The sequence below is a fragment of the Ornithorhynchus anatinus genome, chromosome 3, assembly GCF_004115215.2.
Source record: "Ornithorhynchus anatinus isolate Pmale09 chromosome 3, mOrnAna1.pri.v4, whole genome shotgun sequence".
Lineage (NCBI taxonomy): Eukaryota > Metazoa > Chordata > Mammalia > Monotremata > Ornithorhynchidae > Ornithorhynchus > Ornithorhynchus anatinus.
Window position 1 is genome coordinate 88,207,551 of NC_041730.1, and position 14,963 is coordinate 88,222,513.

Below are 14,963 nucleotides of genomic sequence, written 5' to 3' on the forward strand. Positions count from 1 at the left end.
AAAGTTATAGTCTGAATAATTTACTCAAATTTTAGTGGCTTACCCAACCGTCCTTCAAAAACCTCTTGAGGACCGGGGCCTACGCGGCCCCTCCTGTTTGAACAGCTCGGCTTGGGGGAATGGAACTTAATTCAGGCCCAAACGGATCCGAAAATGCCAGTGAGGCCAACAGCTTCGGGAGTTATGGGGCAGAGGAGGACTCTCCTTCCTCTATTGAGAAACTGGAGAAAGGGTGCGTGCCAAGGCATTTTATAAGAAGCCAAAGCGAGCAAATTGCTCCAATATGACCTAACGGGGGCAGAAGCTCTATGGCAACCGACTTCCTCTCTCGTAGCCACGGATGTCCCCGCCTGATTCTCACTACGAATGAGCAGATTCTTCCTCGTGAGCGTATATCACTCGGCCTCAGGACTCCGGGCCTGGAGCCCAGCTAATGATATTCGTGATCCGCACATCCCGCCTACGGGAAAAGGAACCCAGCGGTCTGTCTGAGACTATCAGACAATTCTAAAAAAGGTCTGGAGGAGGAAGGGAGGGGGGAAAAAAAACACCCAACGACCGTACTGCATTTTGGGCAGAAATGACATCTACATCCTGCGTTCAAGGACACTGCAGCATGCAACCTAATCTTCATTCATTCATCCCGTTTCCCGAGCGCTTACTATGTGCGGAGCACTGGACTAAGCGCTTGGAATGTCCAATTCGGCCACAGATAGAGCCGATCCCTGCCCAGCAACGGGCTGGCAATGCGAACGACTGCATAACAGTCGGGCAGGTCCTTATCCTTCCAGTTTTTCCCCCTCGTTCCAAGATGAGGCAGGGGTGGGGAGGGGAGCGATCTCCTTTTCCCTTTAGTTTCCGAATTCCCTCCAAACGACGATTCCCAAAAGCCAATTTGGGATCGGGGCCAGATGGGGGAAGGGAGGGGCAAGAACCGAGCCGGATGAACCCTTCCCTAAATAAAGCGTCTCCGGACACTGGGCACCCTGAGAACCGGCCCCGGACTCACCTTTTTGACCTGATCATCCTTTAATTCTGTAAAATAATAAGCCAGGAGCTGCGCGGCTATCATCCTGCCTGACGACGGAGAGAATAAAGAGTCTGAAGCGAAGGACCAGAGCGGCCAAGAGAGAGCGCGACGACCTGCCCCGGGGAATGGTCCTGGCGGGTCAGAAACGCGCTCAAGCTGCGCCTTCCTCTTTCCTCCTCCCGATGCAAAGATCCAGAGGCCTTTCTTCTCTTTTTTTTTTCTTTTTTTCCTCCTCGTCCATGGGATAGTGACAGACTTAAACCAGCCCACCTCCTCCCCTCGGATTGGCTGCTAGAGAACGGCTCTGCAGCATTGGGGCTCGGCTCTGACGGGCCCGGGGTTACCTCCCCGTTTGCGGGAAAGGGGAGGAGGGTTTTCATTTTATTTATTTTATTTTTTTCCGAAATCACCCCCCCCCCCTCACCCCGCACGTCTCCCACGTACGGCCCCGGAGGGACGGGAGACCGAAATCGGGGGGCTGCAGGGGCCTTCTTCTCCCTCGTTAGGCCTGGGACTTGGCAGGGCAACTTGGCTGGGGAGGGGGGGAAGAGGAAGGCCCTTTTTCCGGCCTGGGAGTGGCCCTCATCGTCATCATAATTCATTCAGTAGTATTTATTGAGCGCTTACTAGGTGCAGATCACTGGACCAAACGCTTGGAATGTCCAATTCGGCAACAGATAAAGACCACGTTAGGCCTTGACGGGGGGAGACAGACGGACAAAAACAAGACAACTTGATCACCATAAATAGAATCAAGGGGATGGACACCTCATTAATAAAATAAATAGGGTAATAAAAAACATATAAGAATAATACTAATAATAACGGTGTTTATTAAGTGCTCGCTATGTGCCAAGCACCCTTCTAAAGGCGGGAGGGTTTATGGAAGGTGATGAAGTGGTCCCACAAGACAACTTCATCACCATAAATAGAATCAAGGGGATGGACACCTCATTAATAAAATAAATAAGAATAATACTAATAATAATGGTGTTTATTAAGCTCTTGCAATGTGCCAAGCACCCTTCTAAAGGCGGGGGGGGGGTCTATGGAAGGTGATGAAGTGGTCCCACAAGACAACTTAATCACCATAAATAGAATCAAGGGGATGGACACCTCACTAATAAAGTAAATAGGATAATAAAAACATATAAGAATAATACTAATGGTGCTTATTAAGCGCTCGCTATGTGCCAAGCACCCTTCTAAAGGCGGGGGATCGATGGAAGGTGATGAAGTGGTCCCACAAGACAACTTAATCACCATAAATAGAATCAAGGGGATGGACACCTCATTAATAAAATAAATAATAAAAACTATATAAGAATAATACTATTAATAATGGTGTTTATTAGGCACTCGCTATCTCCCAAGCACCCTTCTAAAGGCGGGGGGGGGGGGGTCGATGGAAGGTGATGAAGTGGTCCCACAAGACAATTTAATCACCATAAATAGAATGAAGGGGATGGACACCTCACTAATAAATAGGGTAATAAAAAAATATAAGAATAATACTACTAATAATGGTGTTTATTAAGCGCTCGCTATGTGCCAACCACCCTTCTAAAGGCAGGGGGGTCGATGGAAGGTGATGAAGTGGTCCCACAAGACAACTTAATCACCATAAATAGAATCAAGGGGATGGACACCTCATTAATAAAATAAATAATAAAAACTATATAAGAATAATACTACTAATAATGGTGTTTATTAAGCGCTCGCTACGTGCCAAGCACCCTTCTAAAGGCGGGGGGATCGATGGAAGGTGATGAAGTGGTCCCACAAGACAACTTCACCACCATAAATAGAATCAAGGGGATGGTCACCTCATTAATATAAATAATAAAAACTATATAAGAATACTAATAATAATGGTGTTTATTAAGCGCTCGCTATGTGCCAAGCACCCTTCTAGAAGCGGGGGGGGGGGGGGGGGCCCGGGTTGATGGAAGGTGATGAAGTGGTCCCACCCGGGGCCATCACGGTCTCCCTCCCCATTTTTAAAGATGAGGGAGGAGGCCTGTGGGGATGGCAGGCAGGGCGGTTCGGGGTCCCGCCCGCTTTGGAGGGGTCGGGAGGGAAGGACGGGTCGGGGAGGGAGAAAAAGACGGGTCGGGATGGGTCGGGGAGGGAGGGAAGGGCGAAAAGGCGGCTTGGGAGGATGATGGAGACGGTCCTTCCCTATGGGCCAACCCCCGCCTCCCCGCCCACAGCATGGCAGCGGGGCCCGGCGGCATCCTGAACTCTAAAAGAGGGGGTGGGATTGGAAAAAGCGACGGAGGGGCCGCGTTTCCTCAGCCCATGGAGGCGGGAAGGGGCGGGGTGGCAGGGGAGACGGCCGGAGGCCTTCCTCGGGGCGGGGCGCCGCCATGACGCGGCCCCTCACGGCTCGCCTCAGCTGAGGCGGCCGCCCTCCCGCCTTTGCCGCCTCACAGCCCGGCGACCCTTAGTTCAACCCTAGTTATGGGGCGCTCAATGTGTTCAAGACACTGTACTAGGCGCTTGGGAGGCTACAATAGAATAAGCAGACACATTGCTTGCCCACAAGGAGTTTAGAGTCATTCAACCCTAGTTATGGAGCGCTCATTGGGTGCAGGACACTCTACTAGGCGCTTTGGAGGCCACGATCGAATAAGCAGACACATTCCCTGCCCATGTAGTTTTTGAGCGCTCACTGTGTGCAGGACACTCTACTAGGCGCTTGGGAGGCTACAATAGAATAAGCTGACACATTCCCTGCCCACAAGCTTACATTTATTCAACCCTACTTATTGAGCGCTTACTGTGTGCGGGACATTCTACTAGGCGCTTGGGAGGCTACAGTGGAATAAGCAGACACATTCCTTGCCCACAAGGAGCTTATGGTCATTTATTCATTCAACCGTAGTTATTGAGCACCTACTGTGTGCGGGACACTGTACTAGGCACTTGGAAGGCTACAATAAAATGAGCAGACACATTCCCTGCCCACAAGGCGTCTACAGTCATTCATTCAACTGTAGTTATTGAGCGCTCACTGTGTGCAGGACACTCTACTAGGCGCTTGGGAGGCTACAATAAAATAAGTAGACACATTCCTTGCCCACAAGAAGTTTAGAGTCATTCATTCAACCCTAGTTATTGAGCGCTCACTGTGTGCGGGACACTGTACTAGGCGCTTGGGAGGCTACAATAGAAGAAGCAGACACATTCCCTGCCCACATGGCATCTACAGTCATTCATTCAACTGTAGTTATTGAGCGCTCACTGTGCAGGACACTGTACTAGGCTCTTGGGAGGCTACAATAGAATAAGCAGACACATTCCCTGCCCACAAGCTTACATTTATTCAACCTTAGTTATTGAGCGCTCTCTGTGTGCAGGACACTCTACTAGGCGCTTGGGAGGCTACAATAGAATAAGTAGACACATTCCTTGCCCAAAAGGAGCTTACAGTCATTCATTCAATCATAGTTATTGAGCACTTACTGTGTGAAGAACACTATACTAGGCACTTGGGAGACAATAGAATAAGCAGACAATATTCCCTGCCCACAAGGAGCCGGTAGTCATTCGTTCATTCATTCGACTGTAGTTATTGAGCGCTTGCTGTGTGCAGAACACTGTACTAAGCCCTTGGAAAGTACAATTCGGCAACAGGTAGAGACAATCCCTACCGAACAATGGGCTCGCAGTTTAGAAGGGGGAGACAGTCAACGAAAGAAAGCAAGTAGACCGGCGTCGATAGCATCAAAATGGATAAATAGAATTATAGATATATACACATCATTAATAAAATATATAGATTCATAAATATGTATATGTATGTATACACAAGTGCTGTGGGGCGAGGAAGTGGGTAGAGCAGAGGGCGGGAGTGGGGCGAAGGGGAGGGGAGGAGGAGTAGAGGGAAAGGGAGGGCTCAGTCTGGGAAGGCCTCCTGGAGGAGGTGAGCTCTCAGTAGGGCTTTGAAGAGGGGAAGAGAGCTAGTTTGGAGGATGTGAGGAGGGAGGGCATTCCAGGACAGAGGTAGGATGTGGAACACTGTACTAAGTGCTTGGGAGACTATAATATAATAAGCAGACACACTCCCTGCGCACAAGGAGTTTACAGTCTAGATGGGGAGACAGGCCTCTATTGACAAATGAGAGATATGGACGGAGAAGCAGCGTGGCTCAGTGGAAAGAGCCCGGGCTTAGGAGTCAGAGGTCATGGGTTCTAATCCCGGCTCTGCCACTTGTCAGCTCTATGACTTTGGGCAAGTCACTTAACTTCTCGGCGCCTCAGTGACCTCATCTGTAAAATGTGGATGAAGACTGTGAGCCCCACATGGGACAACCTGATGAACCTGTATCTACCCCAGCGCTTAGAACGGTGCTCGGCACATAGTAAGCGCTTAACAAATACCAACATTATTATTATTAAAAGTGCTGTGAGGCTGGGAGGGGGGATGAATAAAGTGAACGTCAGGGCGATGCAGAAGGGTGTGGGAGAGGAGGAAAGGGGGGTCTAGTCAGGGAGGACTTCTTGGAGGAGATGTACCTTCAATAAGGCTTTGAAGTGGGGGGGAGAGTCATTGTCTGGCAGATGTGAGGAGGGAGGGGGTTCCAGGCCAGAGGCAGGACTGCGATGAAGGGCCGGCACTGAGATAGACGAGATTGAGATACGCCTCACACAGCTGGAGTCACGCAGATGGATAGAGACACAGCTTGGCCTAGAGGATAGAGCACGGGCCTGGGAATCAAAAGGACATGGGTTCTAATCCCGCCTCCATCACTTATCTGTTGTGGGACCATGGACAAGTCACTTCACTTCTCTGTGCCTCAGTTCCCTCATCTGTAAAATGGGGATTAAGACCGCGAGCTCCATGTGGGACAGGGACTGAGTCCAACCTGATCACCGTGTATCCGCCCCAGTGATTAGTACAACGCTTGGCACATAGTAAGTGCTTAACAAACACCACAGCTATTATTATTATTATACCCAGCCCTGGGTCGGTCCATCAGTTATTCATATTTATTGAGCGCTTGATGTGTGTTGAGCACTGAATTAAGCACTTGAGAAAGTACAATATAACCATATAACAGACACAGTCCCTGCCCACAAAGAGCTTACAGTCTAGAGCGGGAGACAGACAGTAATATAAATCAATTTCAGGTACGTACATAAGTGCTGTAAGGTTGGGAGGGGGGTGATGAATAAAAGCAGCAAGTCAGGGTGAGACAGAAGGAAGTTGAAAAGGAAAAGAGGACTTAATCAGGGAAGGCTTTTTGGAGGAGTTGTGCCTTCAATAGGCTTTGAAGGACGGGACAGTTACCAAGCACTGTACCCCTCACTTGACAAATGGGTGACAGCTGACCTGGCATCACATCAGGAACAGCGAACAGGAGTCAGCGCAAGAGAGGGGCAGCATGGCCTAGTGGAAACACCCCGGGCCTGGGAGTCAGAAGGACCTCGTCCCTAATTCCGCTCCCCCATTTGTCTGTGGTGTGACCCTGAGCAAGTCACGTCACTTCTCTGTGCCTCAGTTCTCTCATCTCTAAAATGGGATTAGGACTGTGAACCCCACATGGAGCGTGGACACTGTCCAACTTGATTATCTTGTATCTACCCCCATTTTTCTTTTTCTGAGCCTGGCACATAGTGAACACTTAACACCATTTGTTTTTTTAAAAAAAGGTCTTGGGAGAGGGGAGGTAGACAGGGTGGAGAAGACCCAGACCATAAGGAGCAGAGTTTTGCTGACCGTAACTCCCCCAAAATAGTGAGACCTTCCCCAACTCAGCTGTGGGGAGTGGAGAAGGGAGGAATTAAGGCCTAGCGGCACCTCTTTGGTTCCTCAAGGCCGGATTTTTCTCCAGCCACCTCATTGCTCCTTTCCCAAGCTGCCCTGATCTGATGCTGTGATGCCCTTATACAGGTTTGACTTCAGTTGGTGAGAAATTCCCCATAAAAGAGTGGAAAGCTTTCGATGGCCAATCAACAGCCATCCTGCTTTCCTGCTTTGTTTCCTATGATTGTTTCTTATGTTGCTTCCAGGAGGAAGGCTACATTCCCCCACCCCCACTTCCCACAATACTGCCTCCAGGTTGGAAAAAAATCCAGTGCTGCTAGTAGCATACATAATGCCCTCAAAACAAGCATCTGAGATAAAGAAAAACAATTTGACCGAAATTTAGATATTTATACTCTAATGCAAGATTCGTGATTTTGAATGCATTTTAGTAATCACATAGTAACATCAAGTCCCCCTCTAGACTATAAACTCTAGACTACTATTATAGTAGTATGTTATTATTGTTATTATGGTATTTGTTAAGCACTTACTATGTGTCAAGCGCTGTTCTAAGCATTAGGGTAGATACAAGGTAATCAGGATGACCCACGTGGGTCTCACAGTCTTCATCCCCATTTTACAGGCAAGCTGAGGCCCAGAGAAGTGAATTGGCTTGCCCAAGGTCACACAGCAGACAAGTGGCAGAGCCGGGATTGTAACCCAGGTCCTCTGACTCCCAGGTCCGTGCTCTTTCCACTAAGCCACCGTACTTCTTAAGACCTCCCTCCTCCAACACACACACCCGGGGTGGGGGGACCCAGCCCCACGAGGCCCCATACTCTCCCAACTGCTTAGTACAGTGTTTTGCACAAAGCAACTAAGAGCACGGGCTTTGGAGTCAGGGCTCATGAGTTCGAATACCAGCTCTGCCACTTGTCGGCTGTGTGACTGTGGGCAAGTCACTTAACTTCTCAGTGCCTCAGTTCCCTCATCTGTAAAATGGGGATTAAGACTGTGAGCCCCACGTGGGACAACCTGATTCCCCTATGTCTACCCCAGTGCTTAGAACAGTGCTCGGCACATAGTAAGCGCTTAATAAATACCAACATTATTATTAACTACTCAAATATGATTTATTCGATGGGAATTAATGGGTTAGAGGGTACATGTCTTAAAGATATCACCCTGACATTTTTTGATTCAAGCATCCATGGGGGCTGTTGTGGAAATACCACCACAAGGAAAATACGGGCTTCAAAATTGTCATCAAAGTTAGTTTTGACTCCCAAGACTGATTTTGATTATGGAAAAAAAAAGGATAGAAATATCAAAGGTCCTTTAGAGTTATGCATTAAATATATGCCTTCGAGATCTTAGTTTACCCAGCTGTGGGGAGTGGAGAAGGGAGGAATTAAGGCCTAGCAGCACCCTCTTTGGTTCCCAGAAGCCGGATTTTTCTCCAGCCACCTGACTGCTCCTCTCTCCAAGCTGCCAAGCTTGGAAAAAGTTCTCCAAGTTATCTCTTCCTTAATAACGATGGTAATTATTAAATGCTTACCAAAGGCCCAGTGTGGTGCTAAATGCTGGAGCAGATACAAAATCATTAGCTCAAACACAGTCCCCATTCCCACACAGGACTCAGTCTAGGGGGGAAGAAGACAAATTTTGTTTCCATTTTAGAGATGAGGAAACTGAGGCACTGAGCTGTTAAGTGACTTGCCCAAGGTCTCACAGCAGGCAAGTAATGGAGCTGGGATTAGAACCCTGGTCCCCTGACTCGCAGTCCCTCGTTCCTTCTACTAAGCCACGTTGCCTTCCTCTTTGTATTTGTGGCTATGAAAACTAGTCATTAAAAAAAAGTGAAACAAATTAGGTAGGATAGTCTTTTTATAAGAAACCTCATCTAAAACCCAGTTGGATCTGTTTAAAATGCTCTATTTTACATTTATATTTTTATATTCCCACTCATGGGGGAAAGAGTTCTCATATATAGATATAAACTAATCTAGATATCAGCCGCATCTAGATATCAGCCCCACAGATTAGCAGAAGACTTGGAGGATATAAGTAAGGCAGGCCTTAAAAAATCAGGCTGCGGGCAAGTTAGAATTCTAGTAACAACTGAAACCGTGAACCAGCACACTAGGACTGTGCTTCTTAAAGTTTATCTGGCCTTCTCCAACTCCAATATTATTGCTAAAACACTGCTCAGTGTGGAAAAGCTGGAAAAGTTTTTAAGCGTGCTGTTAGACTGTGAGCCCGTTGTTGGATAGGGATTGTCTCTATCTGTTGCCCAATTGTACTTTCCAAGCGCTTAGTACAGCGCTCTGCACCCAGTAAGCGCTCACTAAATACGATCGAATGAATATATCTGCCATATTTTCCAAAATTACAAGATGGCAATTGGGAAGCTTGAGTCCTAAAAGCACAGAAAATGGAACACTGGATCGGACTTTCTACTCTTGGCTCTGCCTGGCTGGGAAAGACCAGGAGTAAATTTTGAAAGTGGATCTCCCGGAGATATTTTTAGCAGCCACTCTTATCTGAGAAAGAGCTGAAAGGGACTCAGCGGGGACAGTCACTCAGCAAACCTGAAACAAGTTATGCTGGGCTGAAATGGATCCACCAAAGTTAATTTTACCTCGTATTTTTAATCAGCTTTGCGAGGCATTAATCCAGACCATCTCCCTTCCCCCAGCCCTTGCCCTCCCAGGCACGGCGGGAGAGGCTGCTGGCAAGGAAATCTGATCGCCTGGTCCATCCCTTCCAGGACCATGCTCAAACAAGGCCTTGCACTCTTACTCTCCATCCCTTCCTCTGAGTCGTTCTTTGTTGTTCAGGAGTGAGGTTGCTCCGCTTTTGCAACCTCTGGCCGAAAAAGGGATTTGTTTAACGAGAACTGCAAGTAAGAGTTCAGTGGGGCCTGGTGGTGTGTGGTGGAGAGAAAGAGAGGGACAGGGGCAGGGGGTGGGCACTGCTCATCCCGGTTTAGTGTTTTGCCACCTCCAGGGTGAGAGCAGTGGCCACAGCTACGGATTTACATAGTGGAACGGCCAGTCTGGCAATTGTTTGCATAACTGAACCGAGTCCTCACCCATTCCGGTTCATTTTCGTCCTGTCCTTCCCGGCTGGTCAGAGTAGGAGTTGTCCTGGCTCCTTTCCCCGGGACGTTTGTGGGTCCTGAGTGAAGTCTGGGGCTTTTGGCTCTGTGACAATCCACGGGATCCATGACACATATTCACTTTTTAAAAGATGGCCAGCCTGCTTAGAGCCTTAGGGGGAAAGATTTAGTGCTGACCAATAATAATAATAATAATAATAATAAAAATAATAATAATGATGGTTGATATTTGTTAAAGCACGTACTGTGTGGCAGGCACTGTTCTAAGCGCTGGGATGGATTAGAGGAGCAGTTTGGCTCAGTGGAAAGAGGCCGGGCTAGGGAGCCAGAGGTTATGGGTTCAAATTCCGGCTCAACCACTTGGCAGCTGTGTGACTCTGGACAAGTCACTTCACTTCTCTGTGCCTCAGTTACCCCATCTGTAAAATGGGGATTAAGGCTGTGAGTCCCACATGGGACAACCTGATCACCTTATATCCTCCCCAGCGCTTAGAACAGTGCTTTGCACATAGTAAGCGCCTAACAAATGCCATCATTATTATTATTATTATTCGAGCAAATCAGGTTGGACACAGTCCCAGTGCCATGTGGGGCTCACAGTCTTAGTCCCCATTGTACAGATGAGAGAACCGAGGCCCAGAAAATGAAGTGACGTGCCCAAGCAGACAAGTGGCAGGGCCAGGATTAAAACGCACGACGTTCTGACTTCCAGGACCATGCTCGATCCATTATGCCATGCTGCTTCTAAATGGGGAACACTCAGAGCTCCACTAGACTGGAAAACCATTCCCTCGCCCCAGTTCCCCTGGAGAAAATAGAGTATGGGTCTTGATCCAGGTACAGAAATTAGTGTCCTTTCAACATTCAAGTCCCTATGACAGGTGACCCAGAGAAGACCAGGGAAGGGTGATTCAGGATGACACCACTTATGTGGTTGACAAATTTCCTTTTGATCTGGTTCTTGGACTGCTCCCCAGATATGGAAGTTTAAATATAGCTTCTCTGATAAGCTCCAGGCATCCCCCTCCTTTCCAGCTCTGTGGATTTGTTATACTGTACTTAGAAGCACTGTAAGCATTCCGACCCTTTACAGACTTTAGGCCCAGAGGGTCTCCCAAACTCAAGGGAAGCTTTCCAACTCAGACCCCCGCATTGGTCTCTAGCTTAGTGGCATATACAACCCTCACAGGAGAGAGAAAACAAGGAAGCAAAATTCCCACTCAGACCCCATCCTACCTGCAGCCCCTATTCTGAAAAGGATTCAGAGAAGCAGCTTGGCCTCGAGAAAAGACCACAGGCCCGGGGACCTGGGTTCTCATCCCAGTTCCACCCCCTGTCCACTCTGTGACCTTGGACAAGGGACTTAAATTATTTGTGCCTCAGTTTGCTCATCTGTAAAACTGGACTTCACTACCCGTTCTCCCTACTTAGCCCGTGAGGCCCATGTGGAACTTGATAATAATAATGTTGGTATTTGTTAAGCGCTTACTATGTGCCGAGCACTGTTCTAAGCGCTGGGGTAGATACAGGGTAATCAGGTCCCACGTGGGGCTCACAGTCTTAATCCCCATTTTCCAGATGAGGTAACTGAGGCACAGAGAAGTGACTTGCCCAAAGTCACACAGCTGACAAGCGGCGGAGCCGGGATTCGAACCCATGACCTCTGACTCCTAAGCCCGTGCTCTTTCCACTGAGCCACTCTGCTTTTCTAGCCACGCTGCTTGATTATCTTGTATCTTCCCCAGTTCTTAATATAATCATAATAATGATAATAATGATGGTGCTTGTTAAGAGCTTACTATGCACCAAGCACTGTTCTAAGCGCTGGGGTAGATACAAGCTAATCGGGTTGTCCCACGTGGTGCTCACAGTTCTAATCCCCATTTTACAGATGAGGTAAGGGAGGCTCAGAGAAGTGAAGTGACTTGCCCAAGGTCACCCAGCTGATAATTGGCAGAGCCAGGATTAGAACCTACAGACTCTGACTCCCAAGCCCATGCTCTTTCCGCTAAGCCACACTGCTTCTTTTGCTTGGCACCTAGTAAATGCTTAACAAAACCCAAAATTATTATTTTGGGGGTACAGATGTGATTGTGTTGCTGTCATGGAGTAGGGAAAAATGACTGAAGGACAGAGAGTTAAGAGAAAGATGGGGAATTCCAGCTATAAATTGGAGGTAGGGGGTAAGGATTCCAGATAGGAATTTCCTGGAGAAAAAAGTGTGAGTCTGGGCTGAAGGGGAAGAGAGCCTGGCAAGAGAAGCAGTATGGCCTAGTGGAAAGAGCACAGGCCTGGAAGTTAGAGGACCAAGATTCGAATCCCAGCTCCACCACTTCTCTGTTGTGTGAACCTTGGGCAAGTTACTTAACTTCTCTCTGCCTCAGTTACCTCATCTGGAAAATAGGGATTAAGACTGTGAGCCCTATGTGGGATAGGAACTGCTTCTAACCTGATTCTACCCCAGTACTTAGTAATAATAATAAAAATAATGTTGGTATTTATTAAGTGCTTACTATATGCAGAGCACTATTCTAAGTGCTGGGGTAGATACAAGGTAATCAGGTTGTCCCACGTGAGGCTCACAGTCTTAATCCCCATTTTACAGATGAAGTCACTGAGGCACAGAGAAGTTCAGTCACTTGCCCACAGTCACACAGCTGACAAGTGGCAGAGCTGGGATTCGAACCCATGACCGCTGCTCCCAAGCCCGGGCTCTTTCCACTGAGCCATGCTGCTTTTAACCTGATTATCTTGTATTTACCCCAGTACTTAATAATAATAATAATAATAATGTTGGTATTTATTAAGCGATTATAATGTGCAGAGCACTAAGCGCTGGGGTAGATACAGGGTAATCAGGTTGTCCCACGCGAGGCTCACAGTCTTAATCCCCATTTTACAGATGAGGTAACTGAGGCACAGCAAAGTTCAGTGATACAGCTTACAAGTGGCAGAGTCGAGACTCAAACCCATGACCTCTGACTCCCAAGCCCGGGCTCTTTCCACTGAGCCACGCTGCTTCTCTACACAGTGCCTGGCACATAGTATGTGCTCACCTCCTCCAGGAGGCCTTCCCAGATTGAACCCCCCTTTTCCTCTGCTCTTCCTCCCCTCCTCATCGCCCTGACTTCCTCTCTCTGCTCTACCTCCCTCCCCGCCCCACAGCACTTGTGTATAATTGTACACATTTATTATTCTATTTATTGTATTAATGATGTGTATATGTCTATAATTCTATTTATCTATTTTGATGCTATTGATGCCTGTCTACTTGCTTGTTTTGTTTGGTGGTCTGTCTCCCCCTTCTAGACTGTGAGCCCGTCACTGGGTAGGGATTGTCTCTATCCGTTGCCAAATTGTTCATTCCAAGCGCTTAGTACAGTGCTCTGCACACGGCAAGTGCTCAATAAATACGATTGAATGAATGAATGTACTCAACAAATACCACTATTAATAATAATAATAAAAGGCATTTTAAACTAATAAAAGTCATTTTAGACTAATAAAAGTCATGTTAGACTCACAGGAAAGGGCACCTAGTACACTGCTCAACTTATAAATATGATGTTCTTGCCTAAGACACCGCTAACAGGGAAATTCATTTATGTTTGTAGCTGTGAATAGAAAGGCTAGCGTAATGACAACGGAGCTGGTCACGCTGAGGACACAAAAAGGCTGACTTTGTAACAAATATCAAGTGACGGTCAAGGTGACTGGAGAATGGCTGACCTCGTCGGTCAATATTTATAAAATGCCCAAAGAAAAGGGAAATGTCTTACTATGAACTTTACCAGAAAGTGCTGTCGAAGCCACCTTAATAGGAATCTCTGAGTATCTTATCTTTTTCTGCTGGGGAATTAACGCACTTGGCACACAGTCACAATTGACTTCCTCTCCGGGCTTTTAAGACAGACAAGACCATAAGTGATCTTAAAAACTCCTACTCCCAAGTGTACTGATTCCTCAAACAAATCGTTCCCCAACCAAAGGGGCTGAAATCCCTTTAAACTGAACTGGTAAACTTGTGGTGCTTGTGAATGGCATTCATTCATTCAATAGCATTTTTTAAGCGCTTACTGTGTGCAGAGCACTGTACTAAGCGCTGGGAATGTACAATTCGGCAACAGATAGAGACAATCCCTGCCCAACAACAGGCTCACAGTCTAAAATGGCAGCTAGATAAACACGAAGTCCTGTGGGAAACTGAAGGAGTTTACAATCCTCTAGAATGAACAGTCCTCATGGGTAGGGAGTGTTTAATAAATATCATTAGTCATTTAATAAATTGATCAGTCCCTGACAAATCTTCCTCTGGCTTTGGTCCATGGTTCTCCCCTATGCTGTATTATGCCTTGCAGAGAAACAGATTCAGAAAGCCACAAGTAAAAAAATAAACGTTCCCAAACCAAAGGGGCTGAAATACCTCTGTAATGAATTGGTAAACCTGGGGTGCTTGTGAATGGCTTTTTGGTGATAGAATGGTAGCTGGATAAACACAAAGTCATGTGGAAAACTGAAGGAGTTTACAATCCTCTAAAATGACCATTCCTCGTGGTTAGGGAGTGCTCAATAAATATCACTGATTGATAAATTGATCAGTCCCTGACAATCTTCCTAGGGCTTTGGCCTGTGGTTCTCCCCATCCTGTAATATAATTGCAGAGAAATGGATTCAGAGGGCCACAAATGGTAAAAACTCAGGACTGCACAACAGAGTGAAAAACCTTAGCTTTATCCCCAGTTTCTCAGGAGGAAAGAGCAGATGTCGGTCCAGTTACTGAACTGGGAATCGTTTCTGTTACTGTGAGCCCCTTAGCAACTCAGGAGCCAGGATGGCCAGGCTTCCACTGAAGCAAATCGATCAATCGAGCAATTAATCGGCGGTATTTATTAAGCGCTCACTATATGCACAACACTTACTAAGCCCTTGGTAGAACACGTTACAAGAGAATTATCAGACACGTTCCCTGCCCACAACAAGCCCTGATGAGGTCGCTACATTTCTTTCCGTTATCCTGGAAATACCCAACATGCTCCAGTTTGAGATAAAATCAGAAA

The 14,963-nt window shown here is 47.2% G+C and overlaps 1 protein-coding gene across 3 annotated transcripts in view; it reads right to left on the minus strand.

The window, feature by feature from the left end:
* HK1 (hexokinase 1) overlaps positions 1–14,963 on the minus strand; it is a 123,780-nt gene that overhangs the window by 90,530 nt on the left and 18,287 nt on the right. The window contains exon 1 of one of the 3 annotated variants that reach the window (XM_029060221.2): positions 1,010–1,072. The exons of the other annotated variants lie outside the window; for them this stretch is intronic. Within the exon in view, the coding sequence (XP_028916054.1) occupies positions 1,010–1,072 (63 nt within the window). Of the gene's footprint in view, positions 1–1,009; positions 1,073–14,963 lie in introns of those variants that run through there. 3 annotated transcript variants of the gene reach the window in all.